Here is a 27,568-nt window from a genome sequence, read left to right as displayed (position 1 = left end):
TTGATTTGGAATTTGGTGTTTGTCCCATTTTGTGAATTCTTGGTTGGTGAGCGGACCCCAGACCTCAGAACCATAAAGGGCAATGGGTTCTATAACTGATTCAAGTATTTTTAGCCAGATCCTAATTGGTATGTCAAATTGTACAGTGGGGAAAAAAAGTATTTAGTCAGCCACCAATTGTGCAAGTTCTCCCACTTAAAAAGATGAGAGAGGCCTGTAATTTTCATCATAGGTACACGTCAACTATGACAGCCAAAATGAGGAAAAAAAATCCTGAAAATCACATTGTAGGAGTATTTATGAATTTATTTGCAAATTATGGTGGAAAATAAGTATTTGGTCAATAACAAATGTTTCTCAATACTTTGTTATATACCCTTTGTTGGCAATGACACAGGTCAAACGTTTTCTGTAAGTCTTCACAAGGTTTTCACACACTGTTGCTGGTATTTTGGCCCATTCCTCCATGCAGGTCTCCTCTAGAGCAGTGATGTTTTGGGGCTGTCGCTGGACAACACAGACTTTCAACTCCCTCCAAAGATTTTCTATGGGGTTGAGATCTGGAGACTGGCTAGGCCACTCCAGGACCTTGAAATGCTTCTTACGAAGCCACTCCTTCGTTGCCCGGGCGGTGTGTTTGGGATCATTGTCATGCTGAAAGACCCAGCCACGTTTCATCTTCAATGCCCTTGCTGATGGAAGGAGGTTTTCACTCAAAATCTCACGATACATGGCCCCATTCATTCTTTCCTTTACACGGATCAGTCGTCCTGGTCTCTTTGCAGAAAAACTGCCCCAAAGCATGATGTTTCCACCCCCATGCTTCACAGTAGGTATGGTGTTCTTTAGATGCAACTCAGCATTCTTTGTCCTCCAAACACGACGAGTTGAGTTTTTACCAAAAAGTTCTATTTTGGTTTCATCTGACCATATGACATTCTCCCAATCCTCTTCTGGATAATCCAAATGCACTCTAGCAAACTTCAGACAGGCCTGGACATGTACTGGCTTAAGCAGGCGGACACGTCTGGCACTGCAGGATTTGAGTCCCTGGCAGCGTAGTATGTTACTGATGGTAGGCTTTGTTACTTTGGTCCCAGCTCTCTGCAGGTCATTCACTAGGTCCCCTGTGTGGTTCTGTGATCATTTTGACCCCACGGGGTGAGATCTTGCGTGGATCCCCAGATCGAGGGAGATTATCAGTGGTCTTGTATGTCTTCCATTTCCTAATAATTGCTCCCACAGTTGATTTCTTCAAACCAAGCTGCTTACCTATTGCAGATTCAGTCTTCCCAGCCTGGTGCAGGTCTACAATTTTGTTTCTGGTGTCCTTTGACAGCTCTTTGGTCTTGGCCATAGTGGAGTTTGGAGTGTGACTGTTTGAGGTTGTGGACAGGTGTCTTTTATACTGATAACAAGTTCAAACAGGTGCCATTAATACAGGTAACGAGTGGAGGACAGAGGAGCCTCTTAAAGAAGAAGTTACAGGTCTGTGAGAGCCAGAAATCTTGCTTGTTTGTAGGTGACCAAATACTTATTTTCCACCATAATTTGCAAATAAATTCATAAAAAATCCTACAATGTGATTTTCTGGATATTTTTTTCTCAATTTGTCTGTCATAGTTGACGTGTACCTATGATGAAAATTACAGGCCTCTCTCATCTTTTTAAGTGGGAGAACTTGCACAATTGGTGGCTGACTAAATACTTTTTTCCCCCACTGTATGTTCCTTTTGATGGCATAGAAAGCCCTTCTTGCCTTGTCTCTCAGATCATTCACAGTTCTCTCTCTCTCTCTCTCTCTCTCTCTCTCTCTCTCTCTCTCTCAATTCCATTTAAGGACTGTATTGGCATGGGAAACGTATGTTAACATTGCCAAAGCAAGTTTGAGTTTATTTTTACAGGGACAGTGCACATTAATCAACGTTTCAGTAAAAGTGCCGGTTTTAGCCAGCCGGCTAATTTTCAACCGCAGTCCCTGGGCAGGTTATTAAAAACAATTACAATATAGACAATAACAACATAGAACAAGACATAGCATACAGACATAGCAACATAGGACAAACAAGACGTAGCATACAGACCGAGCAACATAGAACAAAAAGCAGAAAGACAAAATTCATAAAAGCAACAAAGTGTTTCCACACCTCACAAGTTACAGACAACAGACATGGAAAGCGGCAACACACAGCTAGGGACCATGTTCACAAATCTGATTGACCTTTAGCCATGTCTTCAAGCATTTTGTGAAAGTGTGATATGTGGTGCAGTTATGTGTGTCTGATGGCAGTGTATTCCAGACATGGGAAGCTCTCACAGAAAAAGCGGATTTACTAAAGGTGCTTTTCCTTAGGGGAACTACACAGTCACCTCTCATGGCAGACCTTGTGGATCTGCTGCCATATGTTTGGGTTTTCTGTTTAACAAAAATACTGAGTGGAGGGGGAGCCAAGCCATTTAGGATCTTGAATACAAGACATGCATCGGTGTATTGCACAAGATTTTCCCAACTCAGGAGCTCATGCTTTCTAAGGATGTGACAGTGATGATGGCTATTGGGCTTCCTATCAAGCACTTTGAGAGCCTGTTTGTAGACAGACTGAATAGGTCTTACTGTTGTACAGCAAGCTTGGGCCCAACTAGTCAAGCAGTATGTTAAGTGGGGGAGTATCATAGATTTGAAGTACAGTTTTGCTACCTCTGTAGTCAAACAATTTCGTATAAATCGGAAATTAGCTAGGTTGAATTTGGTTATTTGAATTACCTTTTTCACATGCTTTTTAAAAGAGAGGTTGGAATCAAGTATGATGCCAAGGTACTTAAAATCAGATACCCCCTGGAGCTTCTCCCCTGACACATAGACTTCTGGCTCAGTAGCATCTGTTGCCCCCTTTGTGAAGAACATGCAAACAGTTTTTTTCACATTGAGTGAAGTAGATAGTAAACAAAAGTGAAATAAACAATAAATATTAACTGGGGCTCTGTGGGGTCTGTTTGTGTTTGTGAACAGAGCCCCAGGACCAGCTTGCTTAGGGGACTCTTCTCCAAGTTCATCTCTCTGTAGGTGATGGCTTAGTTATGGAAGGTTTGGGAATCGCTTCCTTTTAGGTGGTTGTAGAATTTAACGGCTCTTTTCTGGATTTTGATAATTAGCTGGTATCGGCCTAATTCTGCTCTGCATGCATTATTTTGTGTTTTTCGTTGTACACAAAGGATCTTTTTTGCAGAATTTGTCGTAGAAATATTTGACTAATATATAATCAACTCAAAAATATCTCTCAAGACACCGGAGCTTGTGAATTCAAGAATTAGACTTTATTGCAAAACAAAGCCGAGTTTGCTCCATGGAGCAACAACTGCTTGTCCTGAACCGGAGTGCTCCTTTTTATACAGACACATTGATACAACTGAATCAATAGCATCTTTCAGTATCACATGTTGGCTGCTCACGAGGGCTACTTGCGCTTCTCTAAGTGGGGCCACTGTGTCTTATTAGTGGCATGACTCAAAAAATTATGTACATACGTACGTTAAAGAACAATCACACTCTGTATTGACTATATTCACTATCCAGGCATGCATCTGGAGTACAAAGTATCAATCATGTTCATTCTGTTTCACCATTATCATTTCATAACACATTATAAAACATATCCATTTATACTTAAACATGATTTAAACATTTATCATTTACCATCCTCCCTGGCCCTTGAGATTATGTGCATGTGGCCATGTGTCAGGTCATAAGGTCATAAGCACAAAGAAATGATAACACTAGTTCCATTGTTACTCCAATCTCCACACAGCCATCACGAGGAGTTGTATCTCCATCACATGTCATTGACATGCCCAGACCATCTGCAGGGAGTTTATGATAAACACATAAATGTCTCTGCTCTGTAGTAACCCTTCAACTGGTTCTCAATCCATAAACATTTTAAGGCATATAGGTGTTTAATTCTACAACATATGTACTTGAAAATCATCTATATATTTCCCCCCTCTAGGACTTTTAAGTCCCAACCAATAAAACAAAAGATAACATAAAATGAGTGTAAGCATGTGCATATACTTATTCTTAGCCTTGCCATCTGTGGTTACATTTTATAAGAATATATATTCAGACCAATGTATCTTCCTCATAACGAGATTTACCACAGATCAGTACCCCAATGCATTGTCCAAATTACTATACATTTAGTAGTGTATAATACCTCCTTAATCAACATACTACCTCAACTAACACTCCCTTCCTCTACCGGCACTCAATCTTCTGGCGTCTTCATTATGTTCTTCAGATAGCTTCATAGCTCATCTTGGATTGCCCATAGCAATGTCCCAATTCCAATGTCACACCTGAACCGCCACACCTCCACTATCATCCTGTTTTGTCCATGTGCAAACCAGTATATTGCTTTGATTTGATGCTGGATTCAGGTCTCCTGGCAGAAGTGGTTCAGACAGGAACATCTTCAACGCCTTTGTTGTTCCCTTTCAGCCGAGTAGAGGATTTTTGTTTTCTATTGAGGTTTACACCGTTCTGGGCCAAATGATCTCTGCAATGCATTACGACACCATCCGTAGCAACCTCAGGAAAGGACAGATCATAACAGTTCAGTTGAGTTAATTTCCAATCCAAAACATCCCTATTAACATTGTCTACATGACAAATCATTATGTTTCATCACTCATTCTTATACCCATTTCTATCTAACACTGTCACGCCCTGGCTCTGGGGACTCTAATATGTTGAGCCAGGGTGTGTAAAGTCTATGTGTGTTGTTCTAGGTTTCACATTCTGGTATTGTGGTTCTATGTTGGCCAGTGTGGTTCTCAATCAGAGGCAACGTGATTCAGCTGTTGCTTGTTGTCTCTGATTGAGAACCATACTTTAGCAGCCTGTTTCCCCACAGAGTTTGTGGGATCTTGTTTCTAGTCTGTTGTGTTAGACCGTGAACTGTCACGTTTTCGTTTTGTCGTTTTTTGATCGTGTCTCTAATAAAGAGTATGTTTGCCTGCAACGCTGCGCCTTGGTCCTCATCTCTGTTCGACGATCGTGACAAACACCTGATAGATTTTTCTTTGAGGGGCCCCTGTATTCCAAAGGCTATCTGTTTAAACACCCCCTAGTTTCACATTCTCCCTTGAATTCTCCCAAATTATATAACCCAATTGTTTTATTATAACATTCCTATATTTTTGCTCATACTCTATTTGACATTACTCTGGTGTTTCCCTTTCCTTGTTCCTATTCTAACAATTGCTTACACTTCTCTCCTCATCCTGGTTGATCATAAAATTGTTTATATTTAGGATTTCCTAAATATTACAAACATTCTGCTGGCCAATATGGTCTTTCCGAGTTCCTTATATGACAAAAGTTGTAGTTGAATCATAACACAGTCCTAGTAACTGTGAAGATTTTGAACTACTGTTAATTCTTTAAACGGAGATGTGGTGCATATTAGACTATTTTCTTTATTTAATTGTAATATAATATATTGTACTCATCTATATCAATCATTGTTTAACGGCTCCTTCAATTCCCTTTCTTCTGTATTTGGTATAGCTCTAACATATACAGGGTTTAATGCACTTTCCCAAGGAATAATTACTCCAATAACACTTTCCCCTGGAAATCTAACACCAAATACTACATCAAATTGTTTATCTAGGTCTTGGACTGTTCTCCTTATTTCTATGATTCACCTGTCTCTTTCTTTCATTATCTTAAGGTCACACTACCCCATATGACTTCCCCGTACTCTTTGTGCTGGTTTCTCACACACCAATAATATTTTAACCCTTGTATTTTAATAGTGATCCCTTCTGTGTCTTTTCCTTCTGCGCTTTATTATTATCAGTACTCCATTCCCCTTATTCTCAGGTAACTAGTCAAGTGTAGAGAAATCAATGATAAGGATATCTGGTGCGTCTTGGAGGTCTGGAATCTCTCGGTGGTCTGGAATCTCTCGGTGGTCTGGAATCTCTCGGTGGTCTGGAATCTCTCGGTGGTCTGGAATCTCTCGGTGGTCTGGAATCTCTCGGTGGTCTGGAATCTCTCGGTGGTCTGGAATCTCTCGGCGGTCTGGAAGGTCCTTAAAGTCTCTTAATCATCAGTTCCCTCACTCTGGTACAATGGTTAAGATGATACCCGATACTCCCCTCTATCCATACCATCGTTGGTATAACCTGGACAACAATGTGTATGGTCACTTCAGTTGTTAACCTTCCCCCGTCACTAGGGTCTCCGGATCAGCCAGAGTCCCTCTCAATCTATCGACATCTGTCTGTGAAAAGTGTCCTTCAAGTAGCCAACAACACCTGGTACAGGCCCCTCCACATAGGGTCTTTCCAGCTCTTTCTTCTGTAGTCTTTTGCCATCACATAGTCTCCAGGGCACAGAAAATACTCAGATTATCCTACTCAGTTGGGCAGAGTTATCTTCACCCATGAAAATAAAATCTTAAGAACATTGTTAGGTTAGGTGAGACACAGTATGCTACTCATGTCCTCTCATCCGTCAAGAGAAGCCTTGAGATTATGAAGCACACCTGCTTCCAGCTTGTTGTAGTCCACTTATCTCATAGACAGACCACCTCTACACCATGCCTCCTATCACAAAATCAAAAATGATTTAACCTAACCCATAACACATTATTACTACTGCTCATATCCTTAATACACCTTGCATATTTCCCCACAAAACCATAATAAACCATTAAAACCTCTGTAATCCCAACTTCCCCCCTTGGACACATGCATCACATCATGATTAATGTGTACAAAAAACAAAACAAAACAATATTGCCTATCAAACCTAAAATAATAACTAACCTTAAAATGACAACCCTTGAGCATATCTTTACTTAACTGTATTCCATAACACTATTCAAGGAATACCTCTCCTTCAGGACTAACCCTCTCACTTCATCCTTGTCCTGTTTCGACTAATTTATATATAGGATTTTTTCCAAATTAATAACTTCTTCACACTTATCCTTATTTTATCTAACCCCCTAATTCAGCATGCCTCTAGAATTCATAGTGTGGGTGATCAGGTCACACTATAAAGCCAGGACAGATTTCAGAGGTCATTGAAATTATTCAATGAATTGTTTCATCCAATAGTATACTACTCCTAACAACCATCAAGACCTTTCATAAATGTTGTAAGTCCTTAGTACAGCTCTTTTCAAAATAAATCACACATATTTACTTATCCCTCAGTAAATAAAACCCAAATTACATGTGTATGCCCCTTTAAGATATTTCACTTCCATCCCATCAAAAAAACCCAAATAGAAATAAAAATCGTATACAACTAACATTTCATACTAAGTAGTTTGTTTGTGGTTATTTGAACACCATATAGTAAAACAATAAACAAACAAAAATGGCCAGGCCTTATTTATTTTGGTAGCTCCCTATGACAACCTAAAAATAAAACTACTTAATTTTACTAACTAGTTCCACCCTAGCCTACAGACTTTTTTAACCTCCCAATAAAAAATCCCCATGTTCCTGGAAGAGAAAGTATACATGTCGTTAACATATAATAAACAATCCAAAGATAGTAATTACACACAAAACATCATACATATATCCCCAGTCCTATCTCGTCAACAATCAGTAACCCCAGCATCAATTTAAAATTGTTTGATACGTCGTGTCCTACCTTACCCCTAACATAATATTATAGGAGACTCCCATCAACCCTTAAAAGAAACTCCCACTTAGAAGACACTAGATAATAACACGTTTTATTATGTTAACTAAACCTTCCACTATAAACCTATAACCCCATTTTAGTAATTTAACGTCGCAAACTGTTGCATTGATGTTTTTTTTCTTCTTTTTTCTAAATATAAACTTATTGTTTCATAATCCAAAACCCATAAAAAGATGTCTACTTAATCCATCAAGCCAACAGCAACAACTACCTCCCAAGGTTCAACGTACTATAAACAAATTATCGTTAACTGAAGTAATAAAACTTAATCATAACTCACTGCTGTTTAAACAACCTATATAATGTCATAATAAAATGATCAATTATCAAATATCGTTCCTTATTCAACTATCGAGACATGTTCTTCATTAGTAAATCATCTCCACAAAGCAATACTACCTAATAACATATTCTCATTCTCCTAAATATAAATAATTACTTCTATTAAATAATCCCATTCAACATCAAGTCAACCTGTCTCATCACCCAATTAACTTATTTTTTTTTTTAACCCTCTACAATATCTATCATACTCTACCGCAAATTTCCCTCATAATGGTACCTCAACAGATGACAAATTATTTTATATTTATAGTAAAAACCAATAAAACATCCAATTCACCAATATGCAATTTTAATTACTATGTTATCCTATCCAACATGGATTGGTAGGACAACATCTTTCCTATAATGTTATCAATGAAACCAGTAATTCACATCAATAACATCAATGTAAAAGATTTGCTTTCTGTCCCTCACTGGATTCGAACCAGGGACCCAGGGGCCCTCTGCACACATTGACAACATTCACCACCGAAGCACCGTTACCCGTCGCTCCACCAATGCCACACAAAGCATCTACTTCCAGTTCATAGAGCAAGTGACGTCACCCAATGAAAACCGCACTAGCTCTCACCGCTAACTAGCTAGCAATTTCCTGCCGATAATATTCAACCTTCTACGACTTCCTACAAAATACTACAAAATACGCGATCCTTGTACACCTAACTTAACCATAATGTCCCTTATAGCACTCTCACGTTTCAGCAAGCCCCAATGTTTAACACCCACAGACAAAAATTGAAATTCTTCCATTTTTCCTAGCAGACCCAATAAAACACACTTTCAAACAGCGTTCTGCATTTACCTCTATCATAGGGTTTAAAAACGAACTTAACAACATTAATCATGCAAAATTTCCATAGTAACGTCATGTTTGGTTCAGTTGATCTATTAACATAAAAGACATTCACTTCTCCATGCGTCGTAAACTATATCCTATTTCTCTTCATCCTAAATTATAGCCACGCAATTAAACCATCACCCCGCCATTACAGAATGAATGAGATCTATTAATCTATCCTTTCTAAGTAAGCTACAAGTAACACCAAACACTTGCTGTAGTTTACCATCATATATTGAAATCATCCATTTATCACAATCCAATTTATTTATAGACATATTCCACCTTTGTCACTCGTTTAATCTAGCAAAACCTTATTCAATGACTAATATCACGTACTCTCCTCTCCGTTAACATTTTAGCAGATGCTCTTATTCCAAACGACATTATTATACTTATACTAGCCCCCCTTGGGAATCGAACACCCAACCCTGGCGTTGCAAGCACCGTGCTCTACCAACTGAGCTACAGAGGACCACAGGTGAGCGTATAGTGCCTTTTTCTGATAATGTTATAATTGTAGCCTATTGCATTACTTTAGTTTAAAATATAAGTTTGTTTATTCAACAAATCTAGAACCCACTATAAATTGGTGCTATTCACTCAGCATAATAGCCAAAGCTCCTTGCATCCCCTAGTTCACGTAATGAAAATACATTATCATTCTACAATTCACAGACGTCATATGACCACACCGGTACACGTGACCTGTTCCTCCAAGAGGTTTTATTCTACCCCTCCTGGTAACGTGAATTTTCTACACTCAGTTGGTCAATGAATATCCACGCACCATTTATTCTTCTCTTTCCTAATGTGAGATTGGGCACGCCCTTTCTCCATCAGACAGAAGCTTCAAACAACCTCAAATATATTTCCTTTCCTTACAGAAAGGCTATTTACTTGCAGGATTTCTCATTATTCTCACTCACACAGATGAGCAGCCACTAGGTCCCAAATTTAGCTAGCCACCTGCCCGTTCAGACCTCTGGAGTGCTAATTTTAGCTCTCCAAAGCGGTATCCACAGGATTTCTATTTATTTAGCCCCCTAGGTGATAAACTTCCTCTACACACCTGGACTTCTACTACGCTTTCCTAAGCGACCTGTAAATTCTGCCCTATTTTTTCTGTTACACTTCCTCAACACAGAAAAAGAGCGGTATTACACAGGATTTCTGCCTACCTAAGCAGCCTATAAACGATACACTTTCGCTACACATTTATAGTGGTATTCGCAGGACTTAACATGTTATTGTCTGATCGCTCAACCAGATGGACAACCACCCGTGCCGAAATGACTCAGACAAAGCGATCAGCAGGATGAATCAAATGAATCAAATGAATCAAATGAATCAAATGAATCAAATGAATCAAATCAATTGAACAGACGGTTCAGACAAAAAACAGAGTGACATCGACATGTATTCTTAAATTCAAAAGCCCCTAGTCTCTAATTTTCTGGTTCTTAAATTTGGAGAGACCTTACTTGGTTTTTCTGCAGCTGATGCCGTGCCCCAGATCGGACCACACAAACGTTATACTATAAAGAACTTGGCTTACCTTTTAAAAGCGGCCGCTTTTGTTTGTATGGTCCGTCCAAGCCGTTTCATAACTGCAGATGTACACCGTCTCTGGACCCTTTTTTTCAACTCCTGGCTAGCTCGCCAAATATGTTGTAGAAATATTTGAATCAAAAAGTAGTCAACTTAAAATAATTTCTCAAGAGACTGGAACTTGTGAATTTAGACTTTTATTATTTGCATAACAAAGCCGAGCTTGCTCCATGGAGCAACAACTGTCTCTCTTTGGCTTAGAGCTCCCTTTTATACACACAAATGCATAATCATGTTACATAGCATATACAGTCCCTCCCCTTAGGGCAAATGATTAACTTATTTTAGTGCCACTCTACCTTAGCTTTCAACGTCCAAATGTCACATGTGGTTTACTCCAAAAGGTCATGGGCGCTTTTCCACAGGAAGCCTCTTCCCTAATCTCATTATATTGGTAGCAGACCCTTTCCCTAATCTCATTATATGGTTGCAGACCCTTTCTTTACAAATAATACACGTACATACATTAAGGCATTTATCATTCACCATCCTCCCTGGCCCTTGAGATTATGTGCATGTGGCCATGTGTCAGGTCATAGGGTCATAAGCAAAACAAATGATAACACTAGGTCCATTGTTACTCCAATCTCCACACAGCCATCACATGTCATTGACATACCCAGACCAGCTGCAGGGAGTTTATGAAAAACACATAAATGTCTCTGCTCTGTATTAACCCTTCAACTGGTTCTCAATCCATAAACATTTCAAGGCATATAGGTGTTTAATTCTACAACATATGTACTTGAAAATCATCCATACTACCTGGTACCCCTGCACATAGACTCAGTACTGATACTCCTTATATATAGTCTAGTTATTACCTCAACTACCTGGTACCCCTGCACATTGACTCAGTACTGGTACTCCTTATAGCCTCATTATTGTTATATCATTATGTTACTATTTCCTTTTTTTGTTTAGCTAATTGTTCTTACGTTTTAACTGCATTGTTGGGAAAGGGCTCGTTAGTAAGCATTTCACGGTAAAGTGTACAGCTGTTGTATTCAATTTGATTTGATTTGAAGCTCATTGGCAGAAACTAACGGTCGTCTCGTGCCGAACAGCGCATGTTCGGATGTTGAAGCACTGTGGCTAGGAAAAACTCCCTGGAAAGGCAGTGTAGTGTCGAGTTAATGTCGCTAATTATGCTGTTAAACAAAGGAGTCCGCTTATACTTAGCTTTGATCATAAGTTTTATTCATATCACAAGATTTCAGCATAAGTTTACAGATGTCATGATCACCCGGAGAGCAGTGTTTTCCAAATTACAATGTCCGCTCTAATGTTCTTTGTTCAAACCCAGTACTTATAATATTCCCAAAATATGGGTGGCTCCCTCTACTGTCCAATCCCCTGTCTACAACACACACTCCCTCTGTTCTATGGGGCGTCACCCTAAAACGGCTCCTTCTGAAACGAAATAAACATCCTCTCAGGTTCCACTTAAAAACATTAGCAAAGTCATAATCTTAATACACTACAGCAGGAACCTAGGAAGAAACCTAGAGAGGAACCAGGCTCTGAGGGGTGGCCAGTCCTCTTCTGGCTGTGCTGGGGGGAGATAATAACAGTACATGGCCATTAAGGCCAGATCGTTCTTCAAGATGTTCAAATGTTCATAGATGACTGTGGTCCTCTGTGGTCCTCTGTAGCTCAGGTGGTAGAGCATGGCGCTTGTAACGCCAAGGTAGTGGGTTCGATCCCCGGGACCACCCATATACAAAACATTTATGCACGCATGACTGTAAGTCGCTTTGGATAAAAGCGTCTGCTAAATGGCATATTATGACTAGCAGGGTCAAATAATAATCACTGTGGTTATAGAGGTTGCGACACGTCAGCATCTCAGAAGTAAATGTCAGTTGCCTTTTCACAGTCGAGCATTTAGAGGTTGAGACAACAGGTGTGGTAGAGAGAGAGAGAGAGAGAGAGAGAGAGAAGAGAGGAGAGAGAGAGAGAGAGAACAGCAGGTTTGGGACAAGGTATCATGTCCGGTGAACAGGTCAGGTTTCCATAGCCGCAGGCAGACCATCAGAAACTGGATTAGCAGCACGACAAGGTTGGATGTCCGGTGGAGCATGTATCGATACTGATATGATCGAAATAAAGGGAGTGCTGCTCTCAGATCAGCTTTCTCCATTCAAATCTTCCCTTAACATTAATAGAACTCAATTGATTGAACATATAGCCTATTGTTTTATAGTTTAATCCAGTTATCTCGGTTTTCATTTGAAGCATAATTGATTGTGATTCTATGTTTAGCGGAGATCTTCTGTGTTTAATTTGAAGTGGGAGGGCAAAAAAGCTTATAACGATTCACAACTCAAAACAATATTAAACACAACATTACCTGTGTGTGTGTGTGTGTGTGTGTGTGTGTGTGTGTGTGTGTGTGTGTGTGTGTGTGTGTGTGTGTGTGTGTGTGTACTCCCTGGATGAGGAGATGTAATCTGATGTTTTGTCCACAGAAACCAACAGGAGAGATCAGAGACAGAGATTCTCAGTGGTCAGTCTTCCCAGAGTCATCAAACAGACCTGTCCTTCATATTCAGTGTATGTGGTCCTGTTATGTACATTTGTTTTTGTTTACCTCAAGTAAAGTTGATCTGTCAATCATTCATTCATGTGTTAATGAGAAAGAATTTAGTCTCTTGCATAACTTATTTACTTGATTTATTTCAGTTGCTTGAAGAGAATATTATGACATTTGTGAAGAAGGAGCTGAAGATGTTCAAGAGGATTCTTAGTCCAGAACTCCCAGAAGGCTTTGAGAGTCAGAAGCAGGATAAGGAAGTGGTGGATGCTGAAGATGAGAAGCAGGAGAGCAGTGCCAGAGAAGGGGCTCTGAAGATCACACTGCACGTCCTGAGGAAAATGAACCAGAAGGAGCTTGCTGACACACTGGAGAAAAGTAAGAGCTGTCTGCCTCATGTTGAATGCTGTTTTATAACAAACATTTAAAAGCTGTAGCTAAAGTACAGCTAAAGTAGCTGTGTAACTAAATGATATTGTAGCAGCCTTAACACAACACCGAGTGACCTCATCAAGTAGCAGCAGGGATGTGTTGTGTTGTGTTGAGAGAGAGAGAGAGAGAGAGAGAGAGAGAGAGAGAGAGAGAGAGAGAGAGAGAGAGAGAGAGATCATAATAATATAATCAGTCACACCAGTCTGTAATGCATTATGAAAACATTTACACATGTATACAGTCACTTAAGCGAATAAATTATTATAATTTAAAATTGTATAACAGTCCTAGAATACTGTAGGCATTAAAACAGATGTAATATTAATATCCTCTGTTTTATTACTTCATTCAGATGAGCTTGCTGTGATTTGCCAACGTGAACTCAAATCTAATCTAAAGAAGACGTTTCAATGTGTATTTGAGGGGATCGCTAAACAAGGAAACCCAACACTTCTCAATAAGATCTACATCACAGAGGGTGGAACAGGAGAGGTCAATAATGAACATGAGCTGAGACAGATTGAGACAACAACCAGGAAACAAGCAAGACCAGAGACTGCAATCAAATGTAACGACATCTTCATACCCTTAACTGGACAAGACAAACTTATCAGAGCTGTGCATACAAAGGGAGTCGCTGGCATTGGAAAAACAGTCTCTGTGCAGAAGTTCATTCTGGACTGGGCTGAAGGAAAAGCAAATCAGGATGTCCAATTTGTATTTTCATTCCCTTTTCGGGAGCTGAATTTGATGAAAAAGGAAAAACACACTTTGATTGAACTTCTCAATCACTTCTCAATGGAAACCAAAGAATCAAGAATCTCCAACTATGACAAGTACAAAGTTCTGTTCATCTTTGATGGTCTAGATGAGTGCCGACTGCCCCTAGACTTCCAGAAGAACAAGATCTGTTGTGTCGTCACAAATTCAACCTCAGTGGATGTTCTGCTGACAAATCTCATCAAGGGAAATCTGCTTCCCTCTGCTCTCCTCTGGATAACTACCCGACCTGCAGCAGCCAATAAAATCCCTTCAGGGTGTGTTGACCAGGTGACAGAGGTACGAGGGTTCAATGACCCACAGAAGGAGGAGTACTTCAGGAAGAGATTCAGTGATGAGGACCTGGCCAGCAGAATCATCTCACACATAAAGACATCAAGGAGCCTCCACATCATGTGCCACATTCCAGTCTTCTGTTGGATTTCTGCAATAGTCCTTGAACACATGCTGAAACATAAGAGAGAAGAGATGCCCAAGACTCTGACTGAGATGTACACACACCTTGTGGAGTTTCATACCAAACAGAAGAATGAAAAGTATCTTAGGAAAGAAGAGACAGGTCCACACTGGAATAAAGAGAGCATTCTGTCACTGGGAAAACTGGCTTTTCAACAGCTTATGAAGGGCAATCTGATTTTCTATGAAGAAGACCTGAAAGAGGCTGGCATTGGTGTCAATGAAGCCTCAGTGTACTCAGGATTGTGCACACAGCTCTTTAAAGAGGAATGTGGCCTGTACCAGGACAAGGTGTACTGCTTCGTGCATCTGAGCATTCAGGAGTTTCTGGCTGCTGTATATGTGTTCCTCTCATTCATCAACAACAATGAGAATCTAATGGCCAAACCTCAGTCAACGTCCAGCAACTTTTCTGTGAGGATCAGACACAAGCGTAAAGTTACTTTGTACAAGAGTGCTGTGGATAAAGCCTTACAAAGTGAGACAGGAAACCTGGACCTTTTCCTCCGCTTCCTTCTGGGCCTCTCACTGGAGTCCAATAAGAAGCACTTACGACCTCTACTGACAAAGACAAGAAGCAGCTCACAGAGCCATGAAGAAACAGTCAAGTACATCAAGGAGAAGATCAGGGAGAATCCCTCTTCAGAGAGGTGCATCAATCTGTTCCACTGTCTGAATGAACTGAATGACCATTCTCTAGTGGAGGAGATCCAAAGCTACCTGAGCTCAGGAAGTCTATCAGAAGAAGAACTGTCACCTGCACAGTGGTCAGCTCTGGTCTTTGTGTTGCTGACTTCAGAAAAAGAGCTGGATGTGTTTGACCTGAAGAAATACTCCAGATCAGAGGAAGGTCTTCTGAGGCTGCTGCCAGTGGTCAAAGCCTCCAGAGCTGCTCTGTGAGTACATAAAATGACATTTAAATACTAATCATCAGGAAGAAACATTCAGTTTAGAGACATATGTATTATTGAATAACATATTGAATCAATGCATTGATGTTCACATTAGTCTAACAATATGACCATACAATTCTAGGAGACGGAAGATGAATCTATATGTTGTTTAAGAAAATAAACCAAATGCATCTGTCATTGTCCTTCTACACTACTGGTGTTTAATTAACAGTTTGTAAAATCATGATGATCTCTTTGCAGGCTGTCAGGCTGTGGAGTCACAGAGGAAGGCTGTGCTTCTCTGGTCTCAGCTCTGAAGTCAAACCCCTCACACCTGAGAGACCTGGATCTGAGTAACAATGACCTGAAGAATTCAGGAGTGAAGCTGCTCTCTGCTGTCCTTGGGAATCCCCACTGTAAACTGGAGACTCTGAGGTCAGTATTCCTGTAGTTGCTCAACAAGTGATAACTGTTCACCAGATCCACATGTGTTTACCAGGCACACATAGTCCACACCATATGTGTTTGGACAGTGAAGCTTACAGTTTTAAATTTGGTTTTTAGATACAATGTTTCATATTATGCAACAGTACAGAATGTCACCTTTTATTTAAAGATTTTCATACATATACAGTGAGGGAAAAAAGTATTTGATCCCCTGCTGATTTTGTACATTTGCCCACTGACAAAGAAATGATCAGTCTATAATTTTAATGGTAGGTTTATTTCAACAGTGAGAGACAGAATAACAACAAAAAAAATCCAGAAAAACGCATGTCAAAAATGTTATAAATTGATTTGCATTTTAATGAGGGAAATAATTATTTGACCCCCCTCTCAATCAGAAAGATTTCTGGCTTCCAGGTGTCTTTTATACAGGTAACGAGCTGAGATTAGGAGCACACTCTTAAAGGGAGTGCTCCTAATCTCAGCTTGTTACCTGTATAAAAGACACCTGTCCACAGAAGCAATCAATCAATCAGATTCCAAACTCTCCACCATGGCCAAGACCAAAGAGCTCTCCAAGGATGTCAGGGACAAGATTGTAGACCTACACAAGGCTGGAATGGGCTACAAGACTATCGCCAAGCAGCTTGGTGAGAAGGTGACAACAGTTGGTGCGATTTTTCGCAAATGGAAGAAACACAAAATAACTGTCAATCTCCCTTGGCCTGGGGCTCCATGCAAGATCTCACCTCGTGGAGTTGCAATGATCATGAGAACGGTGAGGAATCAGCCCAGAACTACACGGGAGGATCTTGTCAATGATCTCAAGGCAGCTGGGACCATAGTCACAAATAAAACAATTGGTAACACACTACGCCGTGAAGAACTGAAATCCTGCAGTGCCCGCAAGGTCCCCCTGCTCAAGAAAGCACATATACATGCCCGTCTGAAGTTTGCCAATGAACATCTGAATGATTCAGAGGAGAACTGGGTGAAAGTGTTGTGGTCAGATGAGACCAAAATCGAGCTCTTTGACATCAACTCAACTCGCCGTGTTTGGAGGAGGAGGAATGCTGCCTATGACCCCAAGAACACCATCCCCACCGTCAAACATGGAGGTGGAAACATTATGCTTTGGGGGTATTTTTCTGCTAAGGGGACAGGACAACTTCACCGCATCAAAGGGACGATGGACGGGGCCATGTACCATCAAATCTTGAGTGAGAACCTTCCCTCAGCCAGGGCATTGAAAATGGGTCGTGGATGGGTATTCCAGCATGACAATGACCCAAAACTCACGGCCAAGGCAACAAAGGAGTGGCTCAAGAAGAAGCCCATTAAGGCCTAGCCAGTCTCCAGACCTTAATCCCATAGAAAATCTGTGGAGGGAGCTGAAGGTTCGAGTTGCCAAACGTCATCCTCGAAACCTTGATGACTTGGAGAAGATCTGCAAAGAGGAGTGGGACAAAATCCCTTCTGAGATGTGTGCAAACCTGGTGGCCAACTACAAGAAACGTCTGACCTCTGTGATTGCCAACAAGGGTTTTGCCACCAAGTACTAAGTCATGTTTTGCAGAGGGGTCAAATACTTATTTCCCTCATTAAAATGCAAATCAATTTATAACATTTTTGACATGCGTTTTTCTGGATTTTGTTGTTGTTATTCTGTCTCTCACTGTTCAAATAAACCTACCATTAAAATTATAGACTGATCATGTCTTTGTCAGTGGGCAAATGTACAAAATCAGCAGGGGAACAAATACTTTTTTCCCTCACTGTATATTTTACCGTTTAGAAATTAAAGTACTTTATTATGTAGTTCTCCCATTTGAAAAAGTCATAATTATTTAGACAAATTAATTTAGTCAAAAGTTTAGTATTTGGTCCCATATTCCTTACCTGCAGTGATTACATCAAGCTTGTGATTCTACAAACTTGTTGAATGCATTTGCAGTTTGTCTTGGTTGTGTTATAGATTATGTTTTTCCCAATAGAAACTGAATGGTGAATAATGTCCTGTCATTTTGGAGTCATTTCACTTGTATTGTCAGTAAGAATAGAAGATGTTTCTGAACACTTCTACATTCATGTGGACGCTACCATGATTATGAATAATTGTTAATGAATCGTGAATGATGATGAATGAGAAAGTTACAGAGGAACAAGGATCATACCCCCTCTGTTATTGGTAATGGTGAGAGGTTAGCATGTTTTGTTGTAGCCTCTGTAACTTTCTCACTCATTATTATTCATGATTCATTCATGATTTTTCTTAATCATGTCATCATCAGGATTAATTTAGTAATGTTTAGAAACATGTTATCTACTCAGTTAGACAGAAAATTACTCCAGTCATCATCCACCATTCAGTTACTATTGGACAAAACATAACCCAAAACACAACCAAAACAAACTGCAAATGCAACCAACGAGTTTGGGACCAAATACTAAACTTTTGACTACTTTAATACACTATGAGTGAATTTATCAAAATACTTATGACTTCTTCAAAAGTGGGGGACTAGATACATAAAGTGCTATCATTTCTAAATGGTGAAACAGATATGTATTCAAATACCCTCAAATAAAAGGTGACATTATATACTGTCACCTCATATGAAACATTTGATCTCAAATCCAAAATGCTGGAGTATAGAGCCACATTTAAAATGTAAGCTTCACTGTCAAAATAGATATGGTGTGGACTGTATACTCAATACAATCTACCGTAATTTTCGGACTATAAGCTGCGCCTTTTTTCCCATTTTTCGACCCCTGCGGCTTATATAACGGTGCGGCTAATCTATGGATTTTTACAGCTAACGGCCACTAGAAGACCTCCTAAATCTATGGATTTTACAGGTTACAGTCCACCAACTTTAACTCTATGGGCTCTATGACCGGTCCGCGCCCCCCACCTTTAAGCGGCAGGCTCCAGCAGGAAAAGCTGGAGGCCGGAAAAGAGTGAGACAGGTAGCGCGCAAAAGTAAAAGTGGAACCGAGAGTGGTACGAGAGACAGAACGAGAGCAAGACAGACAGACATTACGAGAGCGAGACAGTTTGTGCAAAGGAAGTTTTCCTGCACAAACCCTCATTATGGAAAACAAACGTAGAAATGCATATGATGCAGCTTTTAAGTTAAAGGCAGTCAATCTGGCTGTAAAAGAAGCAAATAGAGCTTCTGCACGTAGCCTTGGCATCAATGAGTCAATGGTGAGACGTTGGAGACGCCAGCGGGAAGAACTGTCTCAATGCAAAAAGTCAAAAAAAGCTTTCAGAAGTAATAAAAGCAGATGGCCCAAACTTGAAGACTTTCTTGAAGATTGGGTGAACACACAGAGAGCAGACGGCCGAGGTGTTTCCACCGTGCAGATCCGACTGAAAGCTGAAACAGTCGCCACCGAAATGAAAATTGAAAATTTTAGAGGTGGACCATCCTGGTGTTTCAGATTTATGAGACGAAAGGGACTCTCCATCAGGGCGCGGACGACTGTGTGTCAGCAACTCCCTCCCGACTACCAGGAAAAAATAACAAACTTCGGCGAATTCACACAAAGAATGATAGAGGAATATTCCATCGGACCGGACCAGATGATAAATATGGATGAAGTGCCTTTGACGTTTGACCTGCCTCTCACTAGGACTGTTAACAAGAAAGGTGAATCGTCCATCACGTTGAGAACCACTGGCCACGAGAGAACGAATTTCACTTGTGTTCTTGGCTGCACAGCATCTGGATTAAAGCTTCCGCTAATGGTGATTTTTAAACGGATTACAATGCCAAAAGAAAAGATCCTGAACGGCATCTCCTTTAAAGTCAACAAGAAAGGGTGGATGATGGAAAGCGTAATGAATGAGTGGCTGAATGAGTGCTACGTCAAGCGCCCTGGAGGATTCTTTCGCCAAAAAAAGCTTTGCTCGTTTTGGACAGCATGAGGGCCCATATAACGGATTATGTGAAAGCATCCATCAAGAGCACAAACTCGATTCCAGCTGTGATTCCTGGGGGCACAACGAAGCATCTGCAGCCACTCGAAATCAGTGTCAATCGTGCGTTCAAAGTGGCACTACGCGTTCAGTGGGAGGCGTGGATGACTAGCGGCGATAAATCATTCACCAAAACTGGTCGCATGCGAAAAGCAACTTTCGCTCAAGTTTGCGAGTGGATCCTGATAGCGTGGAGGAGTGTCAAAACATCCACGATCATTAACGGGTTCCGAAAGGCTGGACTGCTGCGTGATGAAGAGGAGGACGCCGCCACAGCTGAGGCCCTTCAGAGGCTGTTCGATTCCGACAGTGACAAAGAGGAGTTCGTTGGTTTTGAGAGCGTCAACGAAGGAGAGAGGAGAGTGGCTGACGAAGCCACCCTGAGCCTGTTCGTTTCCGACACTGAAGATGAGGACTTTGGTGGTTTTAGTACGCAGGAAGAAGACGGAGATGAGGATTAATGACTTGACTTTTCTGGTTACAGCTGTGTACTGCACCTTAGCCTAAAAGATGAAGACAAGGATTAATGACTTTTCTGGTAGGCTGATTACCGTATATTTTAAGCAGCCGTGTTGCTGCAACTTTAGGCTTATGCGCTTACTGTCGTGTTACAGGCACTTTATTTTGCACTTTAAAAAAAACACATTTAATTTAGCCATTGATATTGCCTCGTCAAGCGCTGTAAGCTTTGTATTTTGTTATGGTACTACTGTAGGCTATAATGTAGATAAATATTCAAAGATGTGCACACTTTTTCAAGGTTTTTCAAAAATAACCAAAGTTAAGTGGTTAAATGATTGTGACGCTATTAACTAATTTTGCTGGAATACGTTATGCAAATATGCAACTTGTTTGTTGAAATGTTAATAAATGGGAGCTTCCTCAAGCAGCCATCTCTTCCCGACAATCCCCTCTGTGCACGAACCCTTACATATGGTAATTAAACATTAAAACACCTGTGGCTTATAGTCCAGTGCAGCTTATATATGTACACATCATTCAATTTAGCTGCTGCGGCTTATACTCCGGTGCGCCTTATAGTGCGGAAAATACGGTAAATCTGATACCTCACTGTCTGTCTTTTGACTGATACTGCTTTTTAAACTGCTCTGGTCAGTCTACTCAAATATTTGTACTATACATGTTTCTCTCTACAAGCAATATTATGATCATTTCTAATAATGAAACATTCATTAATTTATTAATAGATATGGCAGGTTTCAGGACACTGATATATCTTAATATGTAGAAAATATATACTGCCACTATTTTCACCACCAAAGAATAGCAGTGTGGTTTTAATATGATTTGACTCTTTGCAGGCTGTCAGGCTGTCTAGTCACAGAGGAAGGCTGTGCTTCTCTGGTCTCAGCTCTGAAGTCAAACCCCTCACACCTGAGAGAGCTGGACCTGAGCTACAATCACCCAGGAGACTCAGGAGTCAGACTGCTCTCTGCTGGACTGGAGGATCCACACTGCAGACTTGAGAAACTCAAGTATGTAGAGGGTTTATGTCAATGTTCATAACAGACACGTTGGAGTTATCAGGCTAGTTAAGACAAACATTCTGACCACCACTTGGACTAAGTTATATAAAGACTGTGTGTGTGTGTGTGTGTGTGTGTGTGTGTGTGTGTGTGTGTGTGTGTGTGTGTGTGAGTTCAGGTGTATCCCTCAATGACTGTCTGTTCTTCTGCTTACCGCTACAGTGTGGAACATGGTGGAGAGTACACAATGAAACCTGGACTTAGAAAATGTGAGTGTTGACTGCTGTGAAGAATATGACTAAGAATAAGTCTTAATTCAAGTGAAGTCAAAGTCAGACCACCATCATTACTTACTTGGTCATATTAAATATCAGCTGTAGTTCTACAGAAGCACAAATCAGGGACACCAAAGTTTACAAAGAGTTGCTTTGACAATGTGTGTGTCTGTGTGTGGCGTGTTCCTGTTACATTAGAAATGTGTGTGTGTGTTCATGCATGAAGATGTGTGTGTGTGTGTGTGTTCAGGATGTGTGTGTGTTCATGCATGCATACAGGTGTGAGTGTGTATTCAATGTGTTTGTGTGTGTACAGGATGTGTGTGTGTGTTCAGGATGTGTGTTTGTGTGTAATTAATTGGAATAAGTGTGTTTTATATTACCATACATTATAACATATGATCATTCAACAAGTCTCAAGTTACCTTAACTTCTCCTTTTGATACCTAGAAACATCTACATTAAATGATTTAGTGAAAAGTGAGTTAACATTCTAATGTGAATGATGATGATTTCTAATATTGTGTCTGGTTTCATCCATCAGATGTCTGTGATCTCACACTGGACCTAAACACAGTAAACAGATTCCTCTCTCTGTCTGAGGAGAACAGAAAGGTGACATGTAGGAGAGAGGAGCAGCCATATCCTGATCACCCAGAGAGATTTGAGGACTGTGGACAGGTGCTGTGTAGAGAGGGTCTGACTGGGCGCTGTTACTGGGAGGTAGAGTGGAGTGGGAGAAGGGCTGTTATAGGAGTGACATATAAAGGAATCAGCAGGAGAGGAAGGGGTAAGGACAGTGAGATTGGACACAATGACAAGTCCTGGAGTCTGACCTGCTCTGACAACAGTTACTCTGCCTGTCACAATAATAAGTCCACTACCATAGACGTCCCCTCCTCCAGCTCCCACAGAGTAGGAGTGTATCTGGACTGGCCAGCCGGCACTCTGTCCTTCTACAGAGTCTCCTCTGACACACTGACCCACCTGAACACATTCTACACCACATTCACTGAGCCCCTCTATCCAGGGTTTAGTGTTTGGGATGATGGGGACTCAGTGTCCCTGTAAATAATAACCATGGTAACACTGACACACACACACACACACACACACACACACACACACACACTGGACACACACACACACTGGACACACACACACACACACTGGGAACAAACACACACAAACACACTGGGAACACACACACACACACACACTGGACACACACACACACACACTTGGAACACACACACACAAACACACTGGGAACACACACACACACACACACACTGGACACACACACACACTGGACACACACACACTGGACACACACACACTGGGAACACACACACACAAACACACTGGGAACACACACACAAAAACACACTAAACACACACACACAAGCACTGTACACACACACACACACACTGAACACACACACTGGACACAAACAAACACACACACACACACACACTGGACAAACACAAACACTGGACACACACACACACTGGACACACACACACACTGGACACACACACACACTGGACACACAAACACACACACACACACACTGGACAAACACACACACACACACACACACACACACACACTGGACACACACACACTGGACACACTCACACTGGACCAACACACACACACACACACACACTGGACACACACACACACACACACACACACACACACACACACCAGACACACACACGTACACTGGACCAACACATACACACACTAGACACACACACACACTGGACACACACACTGGACACACACACACACTGGACACACTCACACACTGGACACACTCACACACTGGACACAAACACACACTGGACACACACACATTGGACACACACACACACACACTGGGAACACACACACACTGGACACACTGGGAACACACACACACAAACACACTAAACACACACACACACACACTGGACAAACACACACACTGGACACACACACACTGGACACACTCACACTGGACACACACACATACACACACTGGACACCCACACGCAGGACAAACACACACACACACACACACACACACACACACACCGGACACACACACACACACACATACACTGGACACACACACACACACACACACTGGACACACACACACACTGAACACACACACACACACACACTGGACACACACTCACACACACACACTGGACACACACACACACTGGACACACACTGGACACACACTGGACACACACACACACTGGACATACACACAAACACACACACTGGACACACACACACTGAACACACACACACTGGACACACACACACTGGACACACACAAACACACACTGGATACACACACACACTGAACACACACACACACACACACACACTGAACACACACACACACACACTGGACACACACACACACTGAACACACACACACACACTGAACACACACACACACACACACACACACACACTGGAGACACACACACACACTGGACACACACACACTGGACACACACACACACACTGGACACACAGTGGACACACACTGGACCCACACACACACATTGGACATACACACACATTGGTCACACACACACACACACACACACTGGACACACACACTGGATACACACACACATACTGGACACACACACACACACTGGACACATTTCCATGTGTTGGATTTTGATGAAAGGAAATCCCATATTGCCTACTGGACAGGACTTTGCTATGGCATCTTCTGTTTGGGTGTCTCAGGTCAGGTCTTAGCCATGATCAGAATGTGTCTCTGTGTCTATTTCCAGCCCTGCCATTTCTACCTGTCCTGATCTAGTGTTTCACCCCTGACCTCCTCACACTGTCTCACTGTCCATGTCTGCTTTTAGCTCCCACCTCTACTTCACTGTGTTATAATGGACCTTATGCTTGTTATGTCACCTCTGTAACCAGTTATCAAACATTCTGACCTTTCTGACCCTATCCCATGGCCCTACTTTCTACAACTGAACATTTAAATTCCTCTAGGAGTTTTGGTTAGTGTCCATTTACTTATGTATTTGTTGTATATTGGGGTTGTGCTGCAGAGCATCATGGGGCTTTGTATGTGTTGAGATGATCACGTTCCAGATAAATGGTTGAACTGATTCCTGTCTCCCGTCTCATCATTATTGAATTGTTATACAGACGTGGTTATGAAACCCACGAGACATAACAAAAGATTGGTGATGAGTAAGTCTGAATCTACAGGAACTATTCTGTCTGGAAGAAGTGGGTTTTTACAACTGTTTAAAACTGTTATTTTCTGTGGTCCAGTCTAGGCTAATGTTAGCACAGTGTATTGATAGCAGAGGCAAGTGCATAGTCGAGCTAGCTAAGAAAGAGAGTTAACCAGTGGTGTAAAGTACTTAAGTAAAAATACATTAAAGTACTACTTAAGTAGTTTTTTGGGGGAATATGTACTTGACTTTACTATTCATATTTTTGACTACTTTTACTTTTACTTCACTACATTCCTAAAGAAAATAATGTACTTTTTACTCCATACATTTTCCCTGAGACCCAAAAGTACTCATTACTTTTTGAATGCTTAGCAGGACAGAAAATGGTCCAATTCACAGACTTATCAAGAGAACATCCCTACTGCCTCTGATCTGGGGGACTCACTAAACACAAATGCTTTGTTTGTAAATTGTCTGAATGTTGGAGTTTACGTAAATTTGTGGCTGGCTGAACGTAAATTTTAAAAACAAGAAAATCGTCTGGTTTGCTTTATGTAAGGAATTTGAAATGATTTATACTTGTACTTTTACTTTTGATACTTTAGTATATTTTAGCAATTACATTTACTTTTGATACTTAAGTACATTTAAAACCAAATACTTTTAGACTTTTACTCAAGTAGTATTTTACTGGGTGACTTTCACTTTTAGTTGAGTCATTTTCTGTTAAGGTATCTTTACTTTTACTCAAGTATGACAATTGGGTACTTTTTCCACCACTGGAGTTAACATCGTCATGGACGGCAGAAAAGGACTGGAGACGGACATCGGAGCGGGAAAACAACGTGATTAAAAAGGAGGATATACAGTGATTAAAGGAAAGGACATTTATTCAACTGTGAAGACAAACCTTTTAATTAAATCTGCTAAATGAGCGAATTTAGGAGGAAACGTCAGTGAGTGAAGTGAATGAAGATCACGTGACTGAGGAAAATATTGCTGTGGTTGAGGACAATACTGAAGTGAGTGACAATCAGGAGCTTATTGAGAAACGAACAATTATTGGAATTGTTGGAAACATTGGACAGTTTGATGAAAGTATTGAGCAGTGGAGCTCATATACAGAACAGTTTGAATATTTTGTTCTTGTAAATGACATGGATGAGGACAACATTGTGCCTACATGTTTTAGTGAAATGGGGCCAAAGACATTTAATTTACTAGGCAGCCTGCTACAGCCAGACAGAACAGGTAATAAGACGTATGGGGATATTGTGGAGAAACTTAAAGGACATTTTTCACCAGAACCACTAGTTAATGCTGAAAGGTTCAGGTTCCACAGCAGACATCAGGAATAGGGAGAATCAGTAACAATGTTTGCTGCTGCATTAAAGAATCTACCAGAACACTGTGAGTTTAATGCTGTTCTAAATGACATCATTAGAGACAGACTAGTATGTGGGCTACGGAGTGAAGCTACACAAAAGAGACTGTTGACTGAAAGTCATCTGACCTTGGCAAAGGACATTGAAATCAGTGTGTCCATGGAACTAGCTGCTAAAGAGGCTCACCAGTTGAGTTCATCAGGAACTTAGTGGGTTCATCTAACAATCCTAATCACCAGCTGATACATTTTAATCTCATACACAGGGTAAACCTTCCTCCTAGAAAACATAATTTAATGAACATATTAACCTCTCTTCTGTGTGATCAATGTAATCAATGTAAGGTTCTGTATTTATTTTTCTCAGTTCACCTTGTGTTCTTGAACGTAGCCCTGTTTCTTTGTGTTCTTGAACGTAGCCCTGTTTCTTTGTGTTCTTGAACGTGGCCCTGTTTCTTTGTGTTCTTGAACGTAGTCCTGTTTCTTTGTGTTCTTGAACGTAGCCCTGTTTCTTTGTGTTCTTGAACGTAGCCCTGTTTCTTTGTGTTCTTGAACGTGGCCCTGTTTCTTTGTGTTCTTGAACGTGGCCCTGTTTCTTTGTGTTCTTGAACGTAGCCCTGTTTCTTTGTGTTCTTGAACGTAGCCCTGTTTCTTTCTGTTCTTGAACGTAGCTCTGTTTCTTTGTGTTCTTGAACGTGGCACTGTTTCTTTGTGTTCTTGAACGTAGCCCTGTTTCTTTGTGTTCTTGAACGTAGCCCTGTTTCTTTGTGTTCTTGAACGTAGCCCTGTTTCTTTGTGTTCTTGAACGTAGCCCTGTCTCTTTGTGTTCTTGAACGTAACCCTGTCTTTCATTTTTGTTCATTGATTCCACCTGTGTTAGTTACTCACCTGGTCTCATCAGCTCCTTATTTAGTTCAGTTCTTTCTGTTTGTGCCTTGTGAGGTATTGTTCGTTTTGACTCTACTAAGCCTTTTCCTAGCTCGTTTGTGAGAACCAGTTTTAGCCTTCAGTCCTAGTTTTGATTCACCTGCCTGTTTGCCTACCTGTGTATGACCATTGCCTGCCTGTGACCACGATTCCTGTCTTCTGTAAAGGCGTAATACACACCTGCCGCGCTCTGGGCGTGAATCTAC

At 41.0% G+C, this 27,568-nt stretch overlaps 2 protein-coding genes across 2 annotated transcripts; both read left to right on the top strand.

The window, feature by feature from the left end:
- Positions 1–12,811: 12,811 nt before the first annotated feature.
- On the top strand, positions 12,812–14,446 carry LOC311121694 (uncharacterized protein; the record flags this gene model as incomplete). Its single annotated transcript, XM_084196151.1, has 4 exons — positions 12,812–13,082; positions 13,212–13,440; positions 13,847–13,986; positions 14,432–14,446. The coding sequence occupies exons 2-4, from the start codon at positions 13,230–13,232 to the stop codon at positions 14,444–14,446; spliced, it is 366 nt and encodes a 121-aa protein (XP_084052277.1). The 5' UTR covers positions 12,812–13,082; positions 13,212–13,229.
- Positions 14,447–14,677: 231 nt separating this feature from the next.
- Positions 14,678–21,861, top strand: LOC311121696 (NLR family CARD domain-containing protein 3-like). Its single transcript, XM_084196152.1, has 4 exons — positions 14,678–15,626; positions 15,885–16,058; positions 21,381–21,554; positions 21,768–21,861. The coding sequence occupies exons 1-4, from the start codon at positions 14,719–14,721 to the stop codon at positions 21,823–21,825; spliced, it is 1,314 nt and encodes a 437-aa protein (XP_084052278.1). The 5' UTR covers positions 14,678–14,718; the 3' UTR covers positions 21,826–21,861.
- Positions 21,862–27,568: the final 5,707 nt, after the last annotated feature.

The sequence above is a fragment of the Coregonus lavaretus genome (assembly GCF_964263955.1).
Source record: "Coregonus lavaretus genome assembly, contig: HAP1_SCAFFOLD_900, whole genome shotgun sequence".
Lineage (NCBI taxonomy): Eukaryota > Metazoa > Chordata > Actinopteri > Salmoniformes > Salmonidae > Coregonus > Coregonus lavaretus.
This window is presented reverse-complemented; position numbering and strand designations above follow the sequence as displayed.